This window comes from Oryza brachyantha, chromosome 10 (assembly GCF_000231095.2).
Source record: "Oryza brachyantha chromosome 10, ObraRS2, whole genome shotgun sequence".
Taxonomy (NCBI): Eukaryota; Viridiplantae; Streptophyta; class Magnoliopsida; order Poales; family Poaceae; genus Oryza; species Oryza brachyantha.
This window is the reverse complement of record NC_023172.2, coordinates 1317540-1341937: the sequence shown is the minus strand read 5'-3', so window position 1 is coordinate 1341937 and position 24398 is coordinate 1317540. Positions and strand designations below refer to the sequence as shown.

The window sequence follows — 24398 nt, the reverse complement described above, 5'->3', positions numbered from 1 at the left end:
TACGCATCCAGATCCATAATCTTTGGTTAATATATCTTCCAAGATCCAAAATATAAATGATGTAACTCCAGATACCGATGTAGCTGTCCACGGTAGCAGAAAATCTTTTATTTAAGCCCCTTCGCTACGATATGCCCAAAATCAACTTCCATCGCATGTACAAATTGAGATCCACATTAGACTTATGAGATCAGCCTCTTCTTTTATCACTTTATACATCTTGGCTCTCATCGCTCAGAGCAGTCTTAATGCATAGTTTCACTCAATGCATAGTTTTTATGACATAGTTACCAAAACTAATGAGTTTATAACACTCTCATGAATCATGCATTAAGACTAGTCTAATGATCGTGCTGCTCTGATCACTATCTCTTCACCCTCTCCCAAGTGGGAATTGATTTGGTGCCGTACGTAAAATGAGTTTAAGTACAAAATTCTCATCACCGTATATGCCCATGTCACCACCCGAGCTACATGTCTTGCACTTTGAACCACGAGTAATAATACATTATAGATGCATTTTATAAGTTCACGGACGTCGATAACATCTCGGTCCAAGATTACGAACTAGCCATGTATTTTACTTCAAAAAAAAAATAGACAAAACAAAAGTTCTACGATATTGTCAAGTAAATAACCATCCGAATTCAAAATCCTGATGAACAAACTTAAATAAAGTTATGCACCCAAAATATTGTAGTTTGCGATCATATAACACGTTCTTCCTCAATTCAGAAGGTTGATCTAACCTTAACATGAAGAGACAAGACTAACCAAAACTTCGTACGTCGGTACATGCAGTGTTACCTATAATAATAGTAACTGGTTAATAAACCCAAATTTCATCCAAAGGTAACTAATAATTCTGCCATCTAGCGCTCTCTATATATCCCTTTTCCTTTCAGGGATTTGCAAAATGTTAATAGCTCTGTCTCTTGGATTTTTCGAAGAGAGGGATTGTTTGGATTCAATTGAATCTAATTTCCGGCAAGCCTTGTATGAAAAGCCAAATAATCCTCGTTAATATCTAGAGAACAGCTTCTGCAAGATGAGCACGCCTGTTCTGAACAAACTGCTGCCGAAAGTCATCAAACTCTCCGGTTTTTATTGCATCTCGTATCAACCGGAAGAAGCAAAGGTAATGATGTGCATTGTGTCTGCAAATTTGGCATAAGCAGAACAATGTCAGTCACTCAGATATATACATACTAAAATGTATCGCTGAAATTTCTCGTCTTGGGCTTACATCTCCAGTAGAATCTGGGCCAACATCTCATGGACGTTGAGCAAATGATTGAGGTAAGCACGAGTATGGTTCTGGCATGTGAAACAGCTACAGCTATCAACTATCCTTGACGTGTCTTTCCTGAAGAAAAAAGCATATCCAAAATTCTTATATAGTCAAATAAACACAACCAATAGACTTGAAAAAGTCAACAAAATTTGAACCTTATGCTTGTTTCAAATGGAACAATTGATGATTATTCATTCTCAGAAAGTGGTGCTTAATGATTGGCTGCTCTATACACAAATTGCAAATATTTTCTTGAAAGAATTAGGAACAAGTTATGAATCCATAAACATACAGAGCATGCACACACCTCAAACAAAAAAAAAATTACTCGAGGATCATTCGTACAGTTAAAACTTATGCCAGGAAAAGTTTGTATGCCCAACATATAACTAAAATTATTTATTCAAGGTATTTAAGTGTGTCCTTATGGACATATGAAATTTCTGTAGAGCAAGGCACCTACCGATATATCGTTGCACGCAAATTAATCTTTGTGAACTCTCCACTACTATGATTCAATACTCCATTGTGCATTGTTTTTCCAACCATGTCAACCGGGAAGATCAATGCAAAACCACCCACAGTAAGTTGGTAAATGTACCTGTCAAAGTATATAAAATCAGTGGTTAAACCAAGCTATTGAAACTACAAGTGCTACAACAGAAAGATATTCATGCACATACGTGGAGTCGAATAGATCGATACCAGCAGCTACACCCTCCAATACCTCCTCTACAAGAAATAAAAAGTACAAAAATGAACAAACTTGTTAATGATGCTAGTTTTCTATCAGACAACTGAGAAAAGGGCTAGGTGCAGCATTTATATCAGACAAAGATGAGATCATTCTACTTCTAAGGCACCATTATTATCAGAAATTAATGAAAACATGCATCGAGGTGTATTGATGCAGAAGCCAAAAAGAGCCAATGGCATCTACATGAAAGAAGTCCTTAAATGTTATGGGTTAGGGTTCATAGGGGGTAAACACCGCCGGGAGGATAGCCGGGCGGCGACGGCTGTTAGGGGATGAGAGGGGGACTTAGATTAGGGAAAACTAACTCTGATTCATTGCTTGATTAAAATTACAATACAATCCATCCCTTGTATAGATGGTAAGACTTAATCCCTAAATAACTAACTTAATCTAATCTAATTTTATCTCTTAATCCTATCCTATCACCCAACCAACTGCTACAGTACCGCGTACACTGTTCACATTTGTACTGTTCACGCGTTTACTGTTCACTCGCCAGGGGTTGGGTCCATGGGCCTCGATCCCTTGGCCCCTGCCTATGACATTAAACTTCAGCAAGAAGCACAACCCTATTCAAATTTCCTGCCTGCTGGACTACAGACATCACAGCCACCTGGGCTGGAAGACCAAGCTTAGAGACGAGCTAGGCATAGCTTTCACATGGTCTTGTCAGAAAAGTGTGTTAAACTTGCAGTGATGGTCCAGCTGATGGCTTGATGCAGAAGCCAAACATAACCAACAACATCTAGATGAAGCCACTAGGCCATAAATTAACATGACAAAGATGCCCAAGTCCAAATCTTCTGTCTAATGCACGTGAGACAGCACAAGCACCTGGAAGACCAAGCCTAGAGACGAGCCGGGGTTTCTCCGGAGGCAAGCAATCCTGAAAGAATAAAGTAAATGCACAGTTGTATAAAAATGAAATACACTGCTTGATAAATTTATGGAATATATAAATTATATGAAGCACAATAGTTTCTGCTTGTTAACTACAAGTATGAAGTACAATTGCTTGCAATCTAAGACTAAGGTAAGGGATTGTTTTAGTTCTTTATGATGCTATAACACAAAAACAGTTTAGATCCGTTCAACACTTTCTTCAAGAGATACATTCCATAACGGTTTGATGCTTTTGTCATGTAACATCAACAGGTATTGATGGCCAGAGACAACCAGGGTTTACGTTACACTGGTAAAGTGACAGAGTTACCAAGGTAACTGGTCAAAAATTGCAGCGGTATGGTAGCAGTTACGAACCGATTCGAATGAAGTTCGACCAAATTAAAAAAGTTTGAAAAAAATGTAGAAACAATCACAAAAAATCCTGGTAATACATATGGAGCTGTAAAACAGTTTGGTGATGACATTTTACGAAAATAACATTTCTAGGATCAAAATCTTAGCAATACATATGGAGTTGTAGAACAGTTTTGGTGATAATTTTACGAAAACAATGTTTCTAGGATAAAATCTTAGTCAAAACCAATTAAATATTGGAAAATGAATAAAAATTGATGATAGAGCTACTGTTCATTGAGCCCCATATCTAGTCCAGAAAAATTTGTATAATGAACAGTATACATTTCTACTATTTGTACATGCATGAAGTCTAAATATCAACGTTGTTGTATATTGATTGCTCAATTGGGAATTATCATCTATAAATGTTTGAATGCCAAACATTTAGCAAAGATCATACCGATTTTTTCTATTTACCAACTAATATGTCATACATGTACCAAATATATCATAGTAGTTATTTCCTATTTTTTCCATATTTTTTTAAGCATCTTAGTTTTTTTTCATTTATATTCCCCTCGGACCGAACTTGCCACAGTTCTCTAGCAAAACCATGCAATAACCACGTGAAATCGCATGGTTTTTTCAACAAAATTGCGGAGAAGCCGTGGAGACAGGATTTTGAATTCAATTTTTTTTTATTGTTTTTGTAGTGGTTTCCATGGTTACCGTGCAGTAACCGCGCTACCGTGGGGTTTCGGAAACCCTGGAGACAACTACATGATATTACACAGCCTAAAGAAAGAAAGGAAGAATGATGTGGCATTGAAGCTGTGCTATGTCAACATTATTTAGCGTGGGTTGTGCCATTTTGCATAAAGGTCAGGAATGCATTACTAGTTTATTAGTTTTGCCAGAATTTACTTTTGCAGGTTTCATATTCATGATCATTTATGTAAAATATCTCTTGTCAACAAATGCAAGAGAGGTAAGGGACAGAACTTTGCAGAAAGATCATCTGAGGTTGATGAATTAAAAGATTCAAGCAACCTTAGGTAAATAAAAGTAACAGACTGCACGACAATACTACCATAAGGGCATTATAGAATCCACTTCAGTAATTTCAGGGTAAATAATAGTTTTTCCTCACCACTGTAGCATTGAGTATACTGCAACGCTCTTCAGCACTGTCTCCAAGGCCAAACCCTCCTATCCAAAAACCTGCAAAAGACTTTGCAACACAAAATTTTAGTGTATGTATCAAATAATGGTTTATCTGAGTAATTGAAGATTTAAAGTATCTACAAGAGCCACAACCATTGAACTGACAATGGTAGAAAATTCAGCAAAGTTTAGACTCCACCCTTGTCAAAGGAAACGAGTAGATAGGCAATATAACTACTGAAATTTAATGGTCTTCTGAATGATAAGCGAAAACAACCTGACACATTCCTCTTTGACACTTCAGTGGCACATAGCTTCCGTTGTTCTATACTAGATCCACCCACAACTACACCCAAAGTATTTGCTCCAGCATCCTGAAAGCATCAGTCATGCAAAAAAATGTTTTATTAATGAAAAGCAAATGTGTGAGCTTGATTCCATTAAAACATAAGACATGTAAAAAACAACATGTGTATATGCAGGAATCAGAGAGGGGGGAAAATCAGATAACAGGATGGTAAAAGGACATATGCGTAAAATTCAGCAAAGAAAACACTAAACACTTCAGCTGAATATAGATTAACTCATACCGCATCCAGAGAAATACATGCATCAAGCCAGCGTAATGTGCGCTCAACAGAAACTTTATTTCGTTTCTCATTAGCCCAAGCTGGAACCTCATCCGCCAGACTTGCCCACAAATTAGGTTTCATGCAGGAAATCAAATCCATGTAATCTGATGGTTTGACCTAAAAAAAATTTAAGGAAGTTGATTCGTTTTATGTAAAAACTAAAAAAATGCATCCATAAAAAATTTTAAAAAGAAAAATTATTAGAGCTACCTACCAGTCTTCGGCCTGCTGGTGTTTCAAAGGAAGCGCCAAATTTATTGCTTGCTTCACTTGTTGGTAGACTCTCAATAGAATCACCAGCTGCGGCAATGAGGATATGATCAGGAAGACCCAACATATGATGCAAGCCACCAATATTTGATATTGTTTTTGATGGAGGGCCTTCCATACTGAAAAATGAAAGGAAAGGTGATCAAATTCACTTGAAGAAACAGACCTCCCTGCCCAAGGAGGGAGGACCTTACAGAACATATGGCCTGGGAAAAAGAGGATGGGAGCTTACAAGTGGGTTGGGCAGACATGGAGGAGGAGGGAGTCAGGGAGGGGGAGGGAGGCAAGAAGATCACGGGACATAAATGCTGGCAGCCCCTTGCGTGTGGACAGAAGCAGCGCTGGAGTTTCAATGCTACTGCCACCAATCTGGATCATGCCTGCCCGTGCTTTTGCTCCACCACCACAAACTTTTGTCACTGCAAACCGCATCCTGCACTTCAGGGGACTTTAGTTCACTGTGGTATACTATTATCACCTTATCTTATCTATCTCTCCTGCTGTTCCAGTTTTGCGGACTAGGATAAATTAACCTGTACAAGCAAGCATAAAATATTCACTTAATATCAAACATTTCACACCAGCTAGTGGAAGGCGGATGAAGACGATGTGTGGAATAGCCTATATTGACTTAATATCAAACATTTCACACCAGCTAATTGAACCAGTTTAAATAGCCTATATTGATGAATGCCCATATGACGGAAGAGACATGAGCTGCAGTTGGTCATTGTGGCAAGCTGCGCAATGTATTTCTGCATGACTCTCAGGCACACATTCATAATTGAAACGAGAATTCACATCAAGTGTAATTGGTACAATCTAACGGTTGCCAGACATGGGGTTCTACAATTGTATATTATTCCAATTTGAGCTAACGGCTGTGGCCACAGCCAAGGACCTGCCAGTGGGGTCAGGTAGGGAGAACAGCAGCTACTGTGACACATTCAAGACGGTTTCCTACGGGTAGAAAACGAGGAATGCTGGTGGAAATGGTGAAGATGCCGAGAACAGTGGGAGTTTGATGGAATGCACGGAAGTGCTGGATAAATTCCTGATCTTTGATGGAAGGATGAGCAATGTAGCTTGGATATTAGAAAGAAGAGAAACTAAAACAGGGGACAAATTTCTTAATTATCACCAGGTAAGGACCTATAATACACAATGTCAAAGATGAAACAGAATTATCTCGTGCAATTTTGACATTTTAGTCTTTTTTAAAAACTTATTTTACAAATAGACCCCTAAAAAAATTTATTACACGAATATACCTTTTTTACCACGCCAACGTTATTAGCGCTGTCGTTGTATAGGCGGCGCCAATGATATTGGCACCGTCCTCTGACCATGTAACCATGTAATAATGACTTAAAAGGACGGTGCCAATATCGTTCGCGTGGTCAAAAAGGTCCATTCGTACAATAAATTTTTTCAGGGCTCTATTTGTAAAATAAGTTTCTTAAAAGGACCAAAATATCAAAATTCCAGGAATTATCTCTGTATGTTGACTGCTGGTTCAGCTTTTATTTGCAAGAAAAAAGTGACCTGCACAATTGCACATGAATACTCAGGTCTTGTAATCGAGCATTGGCATTTCCTAGCAACAAACTAACAAATAGCAACATAAGCCTATATCCAGCTAAAAGAATGACCTCACAATTCGTCCATCTTTTCATGTGTACTGTTATTCAATTGAGGAACTGAAACTACAAGTTGCCTAGAAAGAAACCATAGTTGCCGATCCAAACTGTCAAGTGAGTTACATCACCGTGTGTATAGTTAAAATGCATTCCACCTTTACGGCTAACAGAAGGAAAATAAAATTTAGCTTAAGGCAATATTAGCACAATCACAATGCACATTGAGTTTAGAACAGCAACAGCAATCCATATATCCCTTATCTTTCTGGGAACAAAAATACTGTCATTAGCATCAAGGTTAAGCCAGATTAAGAGAGAAACCTGAAGATCTGGAGGAGAACCTATCTAGGGTTCATGAAGCAGGTTCCAGAAGAGGATGGGGATAGAAGTAGAACAGACCTGGACGACGATGTTTATCTTCTGCAGTCGTTCGGTGCTGCCCCCCTGGAAGACCGCCTGGATAACGGAGGCGAGAGAGCCGGCGTCGTCGTGGAGCGCTGCCAGCAGCGAGCACAATGGGGGATGGCTATGACGGCTGCGCGGTGGCGACAGTGGAGGGTGGAGGGTGAGGGACTGAGGGGGGCGGGGCGGATGGGGCTGAGTGTTGAGGCTGGGGCGTCGGCTCAGCGGCTGCCGGGACGAGTCGGTGCGGTCGAGCCCGCGGCGGCGTGGACGACGAGGGGGAGCCGGCGGCGCGATGGGGGGAGGCGGCGGCGGCGAAGGCGAGCTCCGGTGGAGGTGGCGTCCTCGTTAGGAAGGTTTTTTGGCCCATCTTTGCTGCTGCGGCCAGAGCAAGTGTTTTGGGCCTATCCGATTTAAAGTTTGGGCTTTTTTATTTTTGGTTGGTTTTTTTTCAGTGCATTATTTATTTTCTTTGTTTTCCCTTTTACGAAGCATTGATTTGATGAAGGAAAAAAAATTAAGAAAGAATGATATGGTCCAGTGTAGTTATAGAGAAAACTAATTTAGGAAAGAGTCTTAGACTGTGTTGTTTGGTTAGAACAGCAACAGCAATCCATATCCCTTAGAGCAGTACAATAGCAGGCTATAAGTCAGCTATAAACATATTTTAAAAAGATAGGAGGAGAGAGAAAAAAGAGGTGGGCTATTAATTTATAGCCATACATATACTGTGTCTTGGAGTCTATGTGCAGTTGACTACAAATTAGTTGTCCATCTCTCTTCTCTCTTCCCTCTTGTCTCTTTAAAATATGATTATAGCTGGCTTATAGCCTACTATTGTACCTGCTCTTAACCTAAACAGACTCTATTGATTCAACGCCACCAGTACTCAATCAAGGTCTTCAGAATATACTGCTACCTCATATTCTGTATGCAGCGCGTGCTAACTTACAGCTAATCCGGGATGATCCGAAAAAAATCAAAATGAGTCCCAGCTCCCATTTTAGGATGGATCTCTCCTCCCATCAACTCAGGCTGAGGATAGGGGAGGACGAATACCTCGGATTTCGAGAGGGGAGGAATGGCGGCCGGCGCGCAACCCCTAGTCGGAGCCTGCTCGAGAAGAGGTGAAGCGGTGGTGATGGCGGCAGGGGGGAGAGGCACTCCCACAGCCTCCGCACGACCTCCTCCACTATGGCCACTCCCACGGCCTCCGCGCGTCCGTCTCTGATCTCAACTCCGCCATCGCTGGCCTACTCACCTTCTTCCGCTCCGTCAGGCTATGAAAGGGGTACGTACGACGGGCTGCCATTGCTGTGCTTCCTGTTTAGAGAGTCAGTTTCTTGTGTTTCCCGGACAGTGTCGGCCCAAGCACGGCCTACTAGCCGTGCCATCCAATTGAATGGTTGTGGTTGCTTTGACTATTTAAAGGTATAAATTTATTACTGGGTTGAACAATTATTGCTGACAAAATTGTTAGGTCTATACTACCATGAGAAACTTTTCTCATGATAGTCTCATCCTATATGAATCTACGCCTATACCTAGGTGTTATTGGTTTCTATGATCCTCATTTTTGACTTCTACATAAGCTTATAATTCAAAATTTGATTTTTAATCTTAAATTTAAAGTTAATTTTGAGTTTTTTTCATCGTGGATTATTTTTCAGGATTAGCTTTTAGATCACTAAGAACATGTATATAAACATTTTATTTAAAAATTATTTTTAGTTTACAAACATACCGATTAACTTTTCCCTAAAAAAGCCGGACAATCACTCGCTCTGATCCCAAATGTTGCCAGTTGTTGCTTGGAACAAACAACCAGCTTCAACTATAAATAAATAAAACGGTATATTGCCATGAAAGGTACTATAATATACAACAAGTAAATGAAGTTGGAGCACCTGATGTTTGCAGCATGCGTACAATGGCATGCAAAAACCTCACAAATGGCGTGCGTGCGCACACACCAGGTGCCAGCATAAAAACCTCACAATGTTACATGCAAAAGACACTTTCAGTAATCTCTACTGCCCCAGCTGAAAGCTGAGACGCATCAGCTGCTCTATCAGATATCATATATGCAAGCAGTTGAAGTATCATACATGCATTTTGATAAGCGTACAGTCCAACTGATTCACAAAAGTCTTCATATACACCTATCCAGAGTCAGTCCTATTAACATGTATACCAATTTTGACAGGGCAACTATTGGCTCAAAAACTACTAGAAAAAGATGTATACCAATTATGAAGCTGTTATTTAAGAACATGTGCTGAACAGACAAAGCATCCAACTGATGTAGTACTGTATTGAGCAAATGAACATGATGTATCACTGCTTCATTCAACATCGCAGACCCGCAGCCAGGTGAATTCGATCAAGTCCAATTATCTCACTGGTCTTCCTCAAGTAATACAACCAGCTAGCAGCAAGCAAACAAGAAGGGAATAAAAAATTAGTCCCTCTATCAGAACATGAACAAATGAATTAAAAGAAAGGATCCATCAACCATTATGTGTATGCATTAGGATGTCAAGCTATGTAAATTGTTTTTTTACCAGGTTTACCTTTATCTGGGGGAAACAAAAGAACTTAGTTGGACAAAGTTGTTTTAATCTACTCGTTAGCATGCTTCTCAAATTGCTAAATAGTGTATTTTTTGTAAAAAGTTCTTATATAGAAGTTCACCATCTCTCCTTTCTAGAGTAGATTTTCAACTTTGTAGGGATTAATTCCATCGTTTATACTATTAAGTAGCTATAAAAAAACAAATAATCTTTCAGCTTCCCTCTTCCAACACACTTCAAACATGCCTAAGTATTAAAATAATAGCTGTTCTAAAGAAAGGTAAGGGACTAAGGGTGCTTTGCTATATATAACTTGCATGATATGTACAAATGATTAATATGATTCCAAAAATGTTACTATAAATGGTTTATCAAACAGTTAAAGAATAGCTCTTTTAAAGATAGTCAAGGGTGTTTTTCTGTATATAACATACATAATAGGTACAAATGACTAATATGGTTCAAAAAATGCTAATATGGATGGTTTATCAAGCATTTAAGGAATAGCTCTTTTAAAGAAAGGTAAGAGTGTTTTCCTATATATAATATACATGATAGGTGAGAGGATTGATGTAGTTTTTTAAATTTTCACTGTCTGACTGAAACTCAAAAGTAATAATATTACAAGTCACTACACTGGTAAAAAAAAATAACAGACAGAACTGTCTACTGCTTAGGTGCCTAAAAAGAAATGGAAAACCAGTCAAATTCTGGGCAGAGAAAATGTCTTCAAGCTTCATGCAATACCTCCTTATCCCCAACCCTACCTCCCTTGTCTTCTTCCTCACCCACACTTGCTTTCTCCTCCCAATCCCCCCCCCCCCCCGCCACCTGCCTTTTGCCTTGCCGGCTTCCACACTCCCCTCCATTCCTCCACCTCCACAGCCCCCACCACGCTATTTCTTTATTCTCACTGATGAAATCTCCACCAAGCCCTACCTTCCTCATCTTAGGCAGTAACTCCATCTCCTAACTAGTTGTCTTTTCTCACCCCTACCACTAACCCTTCCACGGTTCCACCGCTCTCCTTCAACCTCATGGCTCCAACAGGCTGGGCCATCCCTCTAAGGCGCGTTCGGTACAAGGTTGGATAAGTTAACTTACCTGGCACAGAAAACGTAGTAGTAGATTAATACATGATTAATTAATTATTAATTATTAAAAAATATAAAATAGATTAATATGATTTTTTAAACAACTTTCCTATAGAAAATTTTTGCAAAAAAACACCGTTTATTAGTTTAGGAAGTGTGCGCGCGAAAAACGAGAGGGTTAAGTTAACTTAGGGGTTGTTTAGGGGATGTCACATCAGATGTTTGGACACTAATTTGAAGTATTAAACATAGACTAATAAAAAAACTAATTTCATAAATAAGAGCTAACCCGTGAGACGAATTTTTTGAGCCTAATTAATCCATAATCAGCAAATATTTACTGTAGCATCACATAGGCTAATCATGGATTAATTAGGCTCATTAGATTCGTCTCGCAAATTAATCCAAGATTATGGATGAGTTTTATTAATAGTCTATGTTTACTATTTATAATAAGTATCCAAATATTCGATGTGACTAGGGGCTAAACTTTAGCTCCTAGAAACAAACACCCCCTTAACTTAAGGGGGGGACGAACGCGGCCTAAGCATGGGGAGACCCCACATTCCACTGCCCCCAAACCTCTCTCCCACCCCCACCCCAACGCCTGGACCTTACTTGTCTGGGCCCTGCTGTCTCCGAGACATCACGGAGAGTAAGAATTCGACTGGAATCTGTTAATGTTTCATTAACTGAAATGTAGCGATTCCCAGAACCAGATTTACACCTATTCTTATCTGATATAAATTACAGCTTGCCATTTCAAGTGATAGTGTGTCAACAGCAAACTAAGGTAACAACTAATTCAGTTAATTCCTTTCAAGAATCACGAACCGGGTACCTGTCAAATAGAAGCTTGAATAGGGATAAACCACAGCCAGCTTCTCGTCTGGCAGCACCAGCTTGAACTTCATACCATCAAGCTGGACCGTGAAGACACCAATTGTTGTCTGTAGAAACACCACATCACCATCCTCAGTAGAACCAAGCAACGCCAACTGCGCCAACACCCCACCACGAAGGGACAACAGCTCTGGAGGAAGGAACATGTCCAGCTTCATAGTCCTGCTGATCGCCCAACTTGCAGTGCTACTGCCAGAGTGTTTCTGACGCACCCAAAGGTTGAGGCACAGACATTTCAGTGCTAGGAAGCCAAGCTTCTTGCCACCCTCTGCCGGCATAATCTGCACGCTCCAATCATTCAGAAAATACACAGGATCCGGACCAGCAATCACATTCGTAGCCAAGTTCTTGGCATCCATGTTGAACGCGAGGATGTAATTTCTAAGGAGCAGCCAGTAGAGAACATTCCCAACAGGAACAGGAGGCCTCATGTCAATAGCAGAAATCTTTTCCCCCGAGATGCCTCCACCGAGACGTACAGGATCCGATTCCATCGCTGATTTGAGACCTTGTGGGATCACCGCCTTCCCGTAGAACACGCAGCCCCATGTGCCGGACTGCGACGAGTAGCTGCAAGCGCAGGGGAGGCGGAGCTGGTCGACGAAGGCGAAGATCACGCGGAAAGGGGTGGGGCGATGGCACACGGCGGCGTCGCAGAGCAAGGCGGCGCCGCGGAAGTAGCGCTGGTCGAAGGCTATCGGCACGGGGATGTCGTGGCGGTCGCCGGAGAGGGGGTCCCACACCATGAGGTGGCGCCAGGCGGAGAACGGTGAGGCGAGGAGAGCGCGGCCGCGGCGGCAGCCGAGGAAGAGCCAGCGGCCCGGGTGGCGGCGGAGCGAGAAGGCCTCCGCCGGGACGCGGTCGGGGGCGCTCCCGGTGGGGATGAAGCAGGGGAGGGTGAAGGAGTTGTGGAAGAAGCCGAGGAGGGGAGCGCGGCGGCCGCCGGGGTTGTGGAAGCGGCCGTGGAAGAGAGGGCCGGTGACGAGGCGGAGCCAGCGCTTGCAGACCAGGGAGACGCGGGGGAGGGAGGACGGGTCCGGCGGGAGGCGGAGGAGGATCTCGGCCAGTATGTAGTCGGGAAGGAGGGACGCGGGCGACGGCTCCTCGCTGGGCTCGCCGCCGCGTTGGCGTTTGCTGCGGCGGCCGCGGTATGGCGTTGCCGGCGCGTCCATCGGAATTCAGCAGCAGTTGTGAACTAGAGAGGGAATTTTTTTGGCTTAATAGAAAATACTGAAATGCTTTGACAATTTTGCTCCGGTTTGTTTTATTGAATGTTTTGTCTTTGATCAGCTAAAACAGTCTGGCCAATTTATCTTTTCCCTCAGATTGAATTGAATGACCGACGTCTATTTTGAGTCTTACGGAGTCTTTAGTTAGTAGCCACAGTTCAGTTTGCCACGCTGCTCCCTCCATTCTTAAATATTGATTTTTTAATATACATGTAACCATTTATCTTATTCAATTTTTTTATAAAATATGTAAAGTTACATATACATAAAAGTATACTTAATAATAAATAAAATAATATAAAAATCATTAGTAATTATATAAATTTTTTAATAAGACAAATGATAAAAATGTATTAAAAATTCAACGTGTTAAACATTCCTGACGGAGGTAGTATAACTTTAAACAACTTAAACCTATTTGATGGTAGCCATAATTATAACCTGATTCATTTCCAGCGAACTAGTTCCTATCTTTTCATGACTCATAAAAGAATGATGAAATTCTTAGACAAGTTTGATAATATTTTTACTCATATTGGTAAAGTGTGGCTAGCAAACGAAACAGACCCTAATCCTACCATCTCAATAGATTTAAAGGATATCACTAATTTGGAACGCATAAATTATGCTGTGTCAAACTATTTTCAAATAAATAATGGTGGTACTCATGTTATTTTTGTTAGGATAAGATTTTAAGATATTGTTAATGACAGCTAGCATATCATGCATGTTGTTTTATGCCAAATTATTTCTCGGTTTTACGCACACGTTTTTCGAATAGTAAATGTTGTGTTCTATTTTTAAAAAGTTTCTATATGAAAGTACATCATCTTACCTCTATACATCTATACAATAGATTTTTTTACTTTTATAGAATTGTTATCAAAATATCAGAAAATTTATCCTCTCTTATCTTTCATCAACGAAAAAACACATCTATCGTATCACTCTTTTCAGCATTAGCGAACCCAAAATAGAAATTACCGAGTTCCATTACGTATTAATTATCTAATTTTTATACTTACATACTAATTGAATAATTTACCCCGAGTCGAGGACGCCGATAACTCCATGTACATTCGCCGCTGCTTATCGGATATATTGACACAATTTGATATACAGAACTGGTTGATAAACAAATCAAATTAAAAAATTCAAACAAAACCCAAATTCACTTGGTGAAAATTTTGCAAACTCGATCGTCTATTTTGGTTGATGAGCAGCGATTTTGGGTTGGTCTGGATTCTGGAACCCCCAAAACCTTGAAGAACGTTCTCGTGATCTCGTCGTTCGAATCTCCTTCCTCAGCAAGCAACCCGATCGAGCAGCACACCACACGCGCCCCCTCCTCCACCACCACCTTGCTCCTGCTTCCACCCCCCACGGCCAGCCATGGTGCTCGAGGTCTGTGCAGCTTCCCCGCCTCCTGATCCCCATGCTCCCATTCGTGCTCGCTTTGAACTCTCGCCGGCCGCTAGCTTCGTGCCGTGCGCTATGGTGATTTCTGACGAGTTTGTTTTTCCTTCGGTCGTTGGACGGGATCGCACGCGCGTGCATGAATGCAGGCGACGGTGATATGCGTGGATGACTCGGAGTGGATGCGGAATGGCGACTACCCGCCGACGAGGCTCCGGGCGCAGGCCGCCGCCGCCAACCTCGTCTTCCACGCCAAAATGGAGGTCGGTTTGCTTGCTTCATTGCCCCCCGCGTGCTTACGCTTGGCTGGGTTGGATTGGGTCTTATTTTAGGCGGGTTGGGTTTTGGGGGGCGTGTGCATTCTGCATTGCAGTCGAACCCGGAGAACACGGTCGGGGTGGTGGCCATGGCCGGGGACGGCGTGCGCGTGCTCCTCGCGCAGACCAGGGATTTTGCATGTTCCTCCAACGATTTCGGAATCTGGGATAGTTCTATGATCAATCTATCATCTATGATCACGTTGAGTTTGGTTTAAACTTTGTTGTGCTCCAGGATTATCAATCCATGATCACTTTGGTTTGGTTTGGTTTGGTTAGAGCACAGATAATTTACTGATCAATCCATGATGTTGTTTGTGAAAAGCACACCGATCTCTTGTTTTGTACAACAGTAGTGCTAAATGCATGCCAAGTCGCTAAGGAACCATCAACTCAGCTTATCCTCCTGGAATTCAATTCTGAATATAGTATGGGTCTGATCACTAAGTACAATGTGGTCAAGGGAAAAAGTAGGAGGACCTAGGAAAAGATGTCGTTGTTGTGTTGCTTATGGAATATGTAATCACTCTGTTATTGTAGATTAGTTAAACTCATGCGAAGAAACGATGCTTAGACATCTCTCCTCTGTACGGTTTTGCCTTGTTTTTAAAGGTAGTGCGATAGTAATTCTGCTGTGCATTTGTACTGTCATAAACTCGCAATCCATATTCGTTTCATTTTGATGTGCCATTGTAAAATGATTATCTATATTACAAGGAAGAGTGGATATGTATGTAATGGGAAGTTGGGAACCACAAAATGTTAAATCTTCTTACTATCGATCAGATACTGTATAGTTGATAATACTTCTGCTTGTAAGAAATCATCATGTGCTACATCTTCCTAAAACTGAAATACCTTTTTGTCAGGCTAGAAGAACGAGGTGAAGCAAACTTGGCTGCTACTATCTGGGTTTGCTCAACTGGTGCTTAAAAATCGTCCAAACAAGAGCCTATGCCAGAGGATAGTTGTTTTGGTTGGCAGGTATTGCATCAAGTTGCATGATAGACTCTTCCAAACTTTTCCTCCTGTCACAAATATATATTGATGTAAGGATGCCATGTATATGTGACTGGAGGGTGTAATAACAATTTAAATATTTTATCTGAGCTGAAATTATGCTACATCATGCCTTGCAGTCCTGTAAAAGATGAAAAGAATGTATTAGAGGCAATTGGGAAAAGGCTGAAGAAGGATAATGTTTCTCTTGATGTTGTTGACTTTGGTGAATCTGATGATCAAAAGCCTGAGAAATTAGAAGCTCTTGTTGCTGCGGTGAATATTGGTGACAACAGCCACATAGTTCACATCCCACCTGGGGAAGATGCTCTTCATGACGTCCTTGCCAACTGAACATCTATTATGTTATCTACAGGTTCTTCCCGAAATGCATAGTGCTAGAGTATGCTACCACTAATAAGGCCTTGTTTAGTTCTAAATTTTTTTTTTCAAAAACATCGTATCGAATTTTTGGACATCTAAATAAAGCATTAAACATAGATGAACCAAAAAATTAATTGCACAGTTATGGAAGAAATCTTGAGACGAATCTTTTGAGCCTAATTAGTCCATGATTAGCCTTAAGTGTTACAGTAACTAACATGTGCTAATGATGGATTAATTAGGCTCAAAAGATTCGTCTCGCGGTTTCTAGCCTAGCCATGAAATTCGTTTTTTCATTTGTGTCCGAAAACCCTTTCCGACATCGGATCAAACGTTCGATTTGATGTTTTTGCCAAAAAATTTTAACAACTAAACACCACCTAAGTAAGAACACTATTCCTTTTACTGGAGATGAAGGAGGGGGTGCTGCAGAGGGTGGAGCATCTAGATTTGAGTACGGTGTTGACCCAAATGTGGATCCAGAGTTAGCAGAAGGACTTCGTTTCTTTGCCGAAGAAGATAGAGCAAGGCAAGAAGCTGCAGCCAGTGGTGTGGAAAATATTGGATAGGAGAAAAATCATATGATTTATTGTGATCTGTTGTATATTGCACTAATCCTCACGGGTCTATTTATAGCGTACATATGAGATAGAAACTTGTAGCACAAGATAAATATTCTATCGTATCTTTTTAGGATTTTATCTTTATTTCTAGAGTTTTTATTGAACTCTGTTATCTCTAACCGTATCCGTATGTATCCATATCTCTAACAAGGGGAGCATCTAGATTTGAATACAGTGTTGACCCAAATGTGGATCCAGTGCTAGCAGAAGCACTTCCTTTGTTTGAAGAGGAATTCTCCAAAACTGAAAACAAATGTACATCTTCAATCTCAAACACTGGTATTGTTCCCTCTTTTGATTGCCAAAACACTTATGTTCCTTTTCTTGAGTGAATAAAAACTGACCCTTTTATGACGGGAGCGGAATCTGCCTCAGATACACCTGGTGACGATGAGAGGGCAACAGTATGCTACTATCCTTATTTAGATCATTGGCTTTCTTGTGCACAAGTCAAGCTTCTATCAAATCATAACTACTGGATTTCCACGTACTTGATTTGAATTCTGTGACTGCAGAATTCCATCAGTAATATATTTGTATTTGGGGTGTTGTCTATATGTTTATTGCTTCGGAGCACTTGTCCCTCAAAATATCACAAATCAATGTGCACCTGTGTGTGTTAGTGCGTATAGGTGACACTACTTAACTGCCCTTGGGAAGTGCATAACATAATTTTGTGCTAGTGCATATAGCTACAAACTACTTAACTACACACTACTTAGCTGTTGCAATGTCTGCAAAAATGAGGCAGGAGTTGAAATTAGGTTAGTTATTGCCTTGCACCACATATTTTTTGTGATTTTGTAATATCATGTTCCTTCTCTTCTGCCCCCTTTTCTCGGTGCTATATATTGCACAAGAAGCAAGGAGATTAACTACATATTGTTTCCATGTGGCCATAATTTCTGCCATATGGAGTTTGCATTTCAATTTTTTAAGTCGTTTCTTTGTTGATAGCAGTGACATGAAACAATTTGAGTTTCATCAATTGTGTACTTTTCACAACCTAAAATTATTTTATTAATTTTATAATTGACCATGTTGTTTTGCTATCCATACAGAAGGTTTATTTTTACTGAACAGAAAGAATACATGTTTCAACTGGTAAGGTATGGTTATATGATGTCAAGATTTTTGATCAGCTAGAGTAATCTGAATTGGAAACATAAGCAAACTTGTTCTTCACAATTAGCAGATAGAGAGATCCAAAATAAAATCATAAAAACTTGCCATATTACAAACAATATATGCTGGTATCTTTGTGCATTGGTTATCCAACTTAGCTAAGACTGAATTCCATTATCAACACTGAGCAAGCTAATATGTTTGTGTAGACCCATCCTTCCATTGCTCTTGTATTGCAGTCAAACTGAGTCACTAGTATGTTTTGTGAATTGATACTTGTTTTTGAAAAGATTTGAAAGGTTTTTGGTTGGAAAAAATGGCTCTATATGTTTCTTGATATTCCCATAGTATGATCTATTTGTCCCTCAAATGTTCTGTGATGTTGTGCAGATGAGCAAAGGATTGAAGAGGCATGCTTTAATTTTGAAGTGGAAGACTTCTTTGATTCGGTGAAACCTGAGGCTTGACATTCTCTCAGCAGCGATGATTATCTGTAAACCAGTCTCATTTATATTGATGTACTAATGAACGCTTATTTCTTAAAATAAATTACAGATTTTCACCTGGACCCAAACGCTGCATTGCAAGGACAGGGGTGTTAAATAGTCCCATATTGGTTGTGGATGGGTAAAGGACCTACGATATAAGTGGGGGAGCATCTCACCTCAATGGCTAGCTTTTGAGGTAAAAAAGACCCTTTACGATCCTACAATTGGTATCAGAGTCTGACTAGTTTAACATCTCTGACTTGATGGATACAGTGTGTGAAGGCCTGATAGAATGTGGGTGCCTGCGGGGCCCGTATACCTGATGGACCGTGGACCGGTGGGGACCCGGATACGGTGGACCGTGGACCGGTGGGGACCCGGATACGGTGAAGGGCTGAGGGACAACAATGTGTGAAGGGGGAATTGTTGAATAATCTCACATTGGTTGTGAAGGGGCAAAGGACTTAGTATATTATAAATGGGGGAGCCCCTCACCTCAATGGCTAGTTTTTGAGGTGAAAAAGACATTTTATGATCTTAAAGGGGAGGTATGTTTTTTATCACAAGGGTTTCTGCTTGTTGACATATGGTTTGCTGCTAATGTTCACCTTAAGTTGAAAGGTTATATCATGCAGACCTGCACTTTGGACCCACTTACATCTCATTTCTGAAATTTCATTTTATGCATCTCACCAAGTATTGCTTCACTAGTTTAAGTGTTAACTCTTTGAAGCACACCTATTTTTGGGAGCAAAGACTCAAGAGCTGACCCTTTTAATTTCAAAGAAACTAATGAATTCGGTGCATATATCTTTTACTGTGAATTGTTTGAACACATCCACGAAGTAGTCTCCAAAACCACGTGAACAATGTTTTGACATCACTAACATCGGGGTGAAGATGACCGAGCCCACAGAAGTTATATTTCTCTTTGACTGTCTGGTTTAATCATGTCAAGAGAACTCAGGATACATCTAAATTTTCTCTACGTTTGCATGTGTAAATTTATTTTTTTATTTTCACATGGCCACATCCGCATGCATCTGAATTCTGGTGGAGTCGTGCTGTTGCTTTGTTTGCTCCAGAGCAAGAGGAGAAAGTGGAGGGAGATTACCCAGAGGAGGAAGTGGAGGGAAATGACCAAGAGGAGGAAGAGTGGGGCGATGAGACAGACGAAGACGTGTAAATATTTGACAGGTGGTCTGTTTCATTTGAGCCCCATTGTAAGATTTGAACCTTCTAATGGGGAACACCTTGTCATTGGGATTCTGAGTACTGAACTGTAGCAGCTCTGAATTAATACCCTGATGATTTCTTTTGTTGCAGGCACATATGTGATGATTGAAGAGCTTCATCTTGGCATTTTTGTGGATGATGTCGCCAATCATTAGTGAGGTGGAGGTGGCTTCTTGACTTTGCAGTAAGCTCAATTGAACATAACATAGGAATTTAGGGGATTGGTATATGGCCATTTTTTGAATGTGGTTACTTGTAAGCGTTGATTGAACCATCATATTGCGAACGCGAGTAACAGAAGGGTTGAGCATGTTAGAACTGTTGTTGTACATGTTGGATGTCCCTTGTTTTTATATCATCGTATTAGAGGGAGGTCCAATGCGCTTGTGCAAAAGTACTGAAATGTTTGAGATTATGAGTCCTTTGATCTGCTATATTTTCTTAACTGTTCTGCTTGATAAGGGGCATGAGGCGATGTAATAGTAATGGAGGAGAAAAAAAAAGAAAAGGCGAAATTGGAAAATGAATTCGCCACCGGCGTTTGTTTTTTACTAAGAAAAGAACACCACGATTATTAAAGTTACGTTGTGTGAAATCACAAGTACTATAAAATGGGCCAGGATCAAGCTAGAAGATAATTCATGCTTGATCACCGAGGCCTCGATCGATGATACAACTGCATGTCCAGTGCTGCAGCACACAAGATAATCCTCAGTATAAAGTTACTAGGGTATATGACATCATACAATCTTTCGGCATATATCGGTTGGGGAGGAAAGAATATATTACTTCTGTTTCATGTTACAAGTCTTTTTATCTTGTCTAGATTCATATGTATACTAATGAATCTAAATAATATTTATATTAATATAAGTATGAATCTAAATAAATAAATATAGAAAGTCTTATAATATAGAACCGAGTGATTATATAGCCAGAATAAAGTCCAAAAGGTAGATGACGAATCGACGTGAGTACTTTGGAATTATTGTTGTTTGGACTTTGATGTGGTGGTGATCGACGTCTATGCGTAGTTTAGCGTAGTAATCAGAAGGCAAATCAATCTGATCATGTACAGTGTTGAACGAACCATGAATGATTGAAAGACCAAATCCCAACATTGCTCATGAAAAGGACCAGGCGTCAACGGGATGACCATGATGTCAGCACTGAAGCTGCAACCCCTGGCACAGCGTTGGACGGGCTACAAGGAAGCAGGCTTGGGAGGGAGCCAAAGCAGACTTCCAATGGAAAGGAGGCCTAACGTGAGGTTAACTGGGCCGGTATGGGCCCAGTAGCCAGTTGTGATGTGAGTTGTCATTGCGTGAGAGAGAGAGAGAAAAGAAGATTGTGCAGAGCTGTCGATATGGAGAAACCATGTCAGTGACGTGGAGATCTGATGAAAGAATCATCGGCCGTAAAGATAATACTCAGTTATTCAATCCAGTGACTTAGGGGTGTTTTGTTTCTAGAGGCTAAAGGCACATTGAATGTTTAGATACTTATTATAAATAGTAAATGTAGTCTATAAATAAAACCCATCCATAATCTTGGACTAATTTGCGAGACGAATCTAATAACCCTAATTAATCAATGATTAGCCTATGTGATGCTACAGTAAACATTTGCTAATTATGGATTAATTAGGCTAAAAAAATCTGTCTCATGGATTAGCTCTCATTTATGAAATTAGTTTTTTACTAGTCTATATTTAATATTTTAAATTAGTATCTAAATATCCGATGTGACATGGGGCCCCTCTGGATTTTCGTCGATCGATGTTTTCATGATCCTACTGGTCTAACCAGCGTTTGGTGTACGGTCAAGCCGGAGGACAGGGGGCGGTTCAACCGCGCGAGAGTCGGTGGTCAGATCCGCCAAGCAACGGTTAGACTAACGACAAGAGTGTAGACATGCTGACGGCTTATAGAGGATTCGTCGATTTTAATTTTAGGTAAATGAAAGATTTAGATTTTTGATATATCACCTATTTATTTTTTGGCATGACACATCTCATGAAACAGTCAATTTTAGTCGTCATACAGCTGGAAATATTTATAATATTTTTGAGCTGACACATATATGGATTATATATTTACGTACGTTAGAAAAAAAAAAGCATGATGCAACGTGAGCTGGTATGTACTTCCACAGTTCCACTGAGAGAAAGTACTTTTTTGACTTCATATTCTCAGAAAATTAATTTGCTTCTTTTCTACGAACTTGTTAATTGTTTTTAGATTTGCCGCTCCTTATTTTGCCCCATATTTCGCATACCACTTACTCTTTCACCATTTTTTTTTTGGTTACATTGACTCCATTTTTTTTCTATCAACAGATGTCGCCATTTTACCGCTCTGTGCCAAACTCTAAAATATACCAACAATGAAAAAAAAATCTTATCTCTTGGAGTACATATGACCAACATCTCTCTTGGTTTGAGGGAAGAAAAAGTCATATCGATCTATGCACATTAATAAATAAATATGTACTTCCTCATATCTACTTTTAGGATTTGAAGTATTCTCTAAATAAAACTATTTATCAACCTATCTTCATATGTTAACCAATCATAGCCGCCAGTCAGTTAATTTCTTTTCTACCTTGCCCACTCAACTAATCAAAACCATTTTTCAGCTCAACATTAATCCTCCAAAATTAATTGTATTTATATTGGAAACGGATAGAATATTTAAAATAGTAATGACAACATATGTGCACCGGCGATATCCTAAACGTTATCCTTTTAGGAAAAGAGACAGTTACTTATCGGTTGATTGAATGTTGATCTAAATACTACGCATGGAGTTTTAGTCCAAATGTTGATGAACTCGCAAATACTTAAAACAAAACCCTCCTTAAACACATCCTTGAAAAAAAAAAGAAGGAAGAGACGACTCTTGTCACTCGCTTTCACAATGACACATGTCACTTGATAGGCTTCAGGTTGTGGAATTTTTGGAATTTTTAATTTTATTTATTAAATTATTTACCATTTTAATTTTTCGATTCAAAAAATCATAGAAATAGCCTCCTCCCGCCCTCCTAGAGGGCGGAATGTTGACGTGGCGCACGACACGGTGCCGGGGAGGAACGGCCGTTAGGGCCGGGGGCGGATTTTTCCACCAAGCCCTCTTCCGCCCTTACGGAGGACGGGGAGAGGGTAAGTGCAAATTTGCTGACGTGCCCGCGGGGAGAGGGGGGAAGGGGCCTGGCTATTTTGCAGGCGGTCCCTTCCGCCTCCGTAAGGGCGGTTTATTCGGTGGCCTATATAAGGCCGCCAACCTCCTTCCCCCTCCTCATTTCCCCCCTCCCCACTTCACTCACTCAAAGTTGAGGGGAGGGCTCTAGAGCGGCGAAGCCCTGCTGAAATTTTCTCGGTAGACTACAGTAAGTTTTCGAAATATTTGTTTTGTTCAATAAATGTTGTTTATTTAGCGATTGTATTATATTGTTAGAAAAAAAATCATTTTAGAGTGTATAATTAAGATATTTTTGTAGTACATAATTACTGTTGTCAATGTATGATTTAGTAGTTGATCACTGATTTAACGATGACATAATTGAGTCCGTATGTAATGTATTGATACGGTATGGTAAAAAAAATTTAATTAATACATAATTAATGTAGTCATTGGGTAATTTAGTTAGTAAAAGTGTATTTGTAGTGTACAGTATAGAAATTTTTTTATTGCATAATTGATTTAGCGATGGTACAACTTCGTAATGGTATAACTTAGTGAGTACTAAAATGATCTATAAGTAAGACATAATTATGTTAAATAGAAAATGAAAATAGTTTATGTTGTAGTTAAGGACAGTGCTAAGCATATTTAAGTTAATGTAAAGGTAATTAAAATACAATGATTGCTTGTTGGTACTGGAGTATTGACATTAGAAGTTGAATATGATTTATCACTTATAGGTAAAATATAATCAAACCTACGATCAAATATTGCGTGGACTTATTATTGTTAAAAATTAATGATATAGTTAAAATATAGTTACAGGTAGGATGTAATGTAGTACAATATCATTCGTATGAATAATATGTATTCATAAGAACACTAAAATGAGTGTCGTAAAAGATGTGTTGAAAAAACAGTGCATTCCCGTTGTAGGTATGACCAATAAAGTGCAGTTTCGACTGTACTATGGAGAAGAAAATGTCATGTATGGTCCATATGGAGTAGATTTTACTCAATTCAAATGCACCGTTAAGGGCATTGATAGACCTCTTAAAAGGACATTTGGTGCTATTCACAGTTGGTTAATGAGGGGATTTCGATACGACCTAGAAACACAAGATATAACCTTGTTAGTGGTAATAAGCCGGACAGAAGAAGGTAATATTTGGAAAACGATGCCGGTGACCTCGACAGAGACATGGAGATCGTATATGCAAAATGCAATGCAATGAGGATGGCCACCCGTCATCCACGTGGCAGTGTGTAACAAGGTGGGAACTCAGACAATGAGTACCCAAGAGCAGGAGGGACCAAGTCGTAGAGGAGATGAACCTGAATCCGGTAGTGAAGGTGAAGGGGAAGAAGGAGAAGATAGGGGTCCGACTGGAGCAGCGGATGAAGGGGAGGTGCATCCTGAAATAG

General features: G+C 40.1%; 2 protein-coding genes and 1 pseudogene across 4 annotated transcripts; 1 reads left to right on the top strand and 2 right to left on the bottom strand.

The window, feature by feature from the left end:
- Positions 1-617: 617 nt before the first annotated feature.
- Positions 618-8641, bottom strand: LOC102717279 (queuine tRNA-ribosyltransferase accessory subunit 2-like). 2 transcript variants are annotated; one of them, XM_015841637.2, is made up of 11 exons: positions 8461-8641; positions 5592-5892; positions 5304-5478; positions 5048-5206; positions 4735-4831; positions 4444-4514; positions 2886-2937; positions 1978-2026; positions 1758-1895; positions 1247-1366; positions 618-1157 (listed from the first exon to the last, which is right to left on the bottom strand). In XM_015841637.2, exons 2-11 carry the CDS (start codon positions 5789-5791, stop codon positions 1028-1030), a joined length of 1191 nt encoding a protein of 396 aa, XP_015697123.1. In that variant the 5' UTR covers positions 5792-5892; positions 8461-8641; the 3' UTR covers positions 618-1027. The 2 variants fall into 2 exon arrangements, with proteins under 2 accessions (XP_015697123.1, XP_006661625.1); XM_006661562.3 differs by lacking the exon at positions 8461-8641 and adding an exon at positions 7399-7774.
- Positions 8642-9263: 622 nt separating this feature from the next.
- On the bottom strand, positions 9264-13158 carry LOC102717552. Of its 2 annotated transcripts, none has more exons than XM_006661563.3 (2): positions 11910-13158; positions 9264-9829 (listed from the first exon to the last, which is right to left on the bottom strand). In XM_006661563.3, exons 1-2 carry the CDS (start codon positions 13141-13143, stop codon positions 9813-9815), a joined length of 1251 nt encoding a protein of 416 aa, XP_006661626.3. In that variant the 5' UTR covers positions 13144-13158; the 3' UTR covers positions 9264-9812. The 2 variants fall into 2 exon arrangements, with proteins under 2 accessions (XP_006661626.3, XP_015697194.2); XM_015841708.2 differs by lacking the exon at positions 9264-9829 and adding an exon at positions 10822-11078.
- Positions 13159-14592: 1434 nt separating this feature from the next.
- On the top strand, positions 14593-16885 carry LOC102701109 (annotated as a pseudogene).
- Positions 16886-24398: the final 7513 nt, after the last annotated feature.

What these genes read in the sequence shown, in the direction of transcription:
- LOC102717279 (XM_015841637.2), bottom strand. Translation starts at nt 5,791, where the DNA reads ATGCGGTTTGCAGTGACAAAAGTTTGTGGTGGTGGAGCAAAAGCACGG. An exon ending in CACCAGCAGGCCGAAGACTG is followed by an intron (nt 5,207 to 5,303) that starts GTAGGTAGCTCT and finishes AATTTTTTTTAG; the next exon opens with GTCAAACCATCAGATTACAT. An exon ending in GCCCAGATTCTACTGGAGAT is followed by an intron (nt 1,158 to 1,246) that starts GTAAGCCCAAGA and finishes CCAAATTTGCAG; the next exon opens with ACACAATGCACATCATTACC.
- LOC102717552 (XM_015841708.2), bottom strand. Translation starts at nt 13,143, where the DNA reads ATGGACGCGCCGGCAACGCCATACCGCGGCCGCCGCAGCAAACGCCAA. An exon ending in TTCAAGCTTCTATTTGACAG is followed by an intron (nt 11,079 to 11,909) that starts GTACCCGGTTCG and finishes TTTCTGTGCCAG; the next exon opens with GTAAGTTAACTTATCCAACC.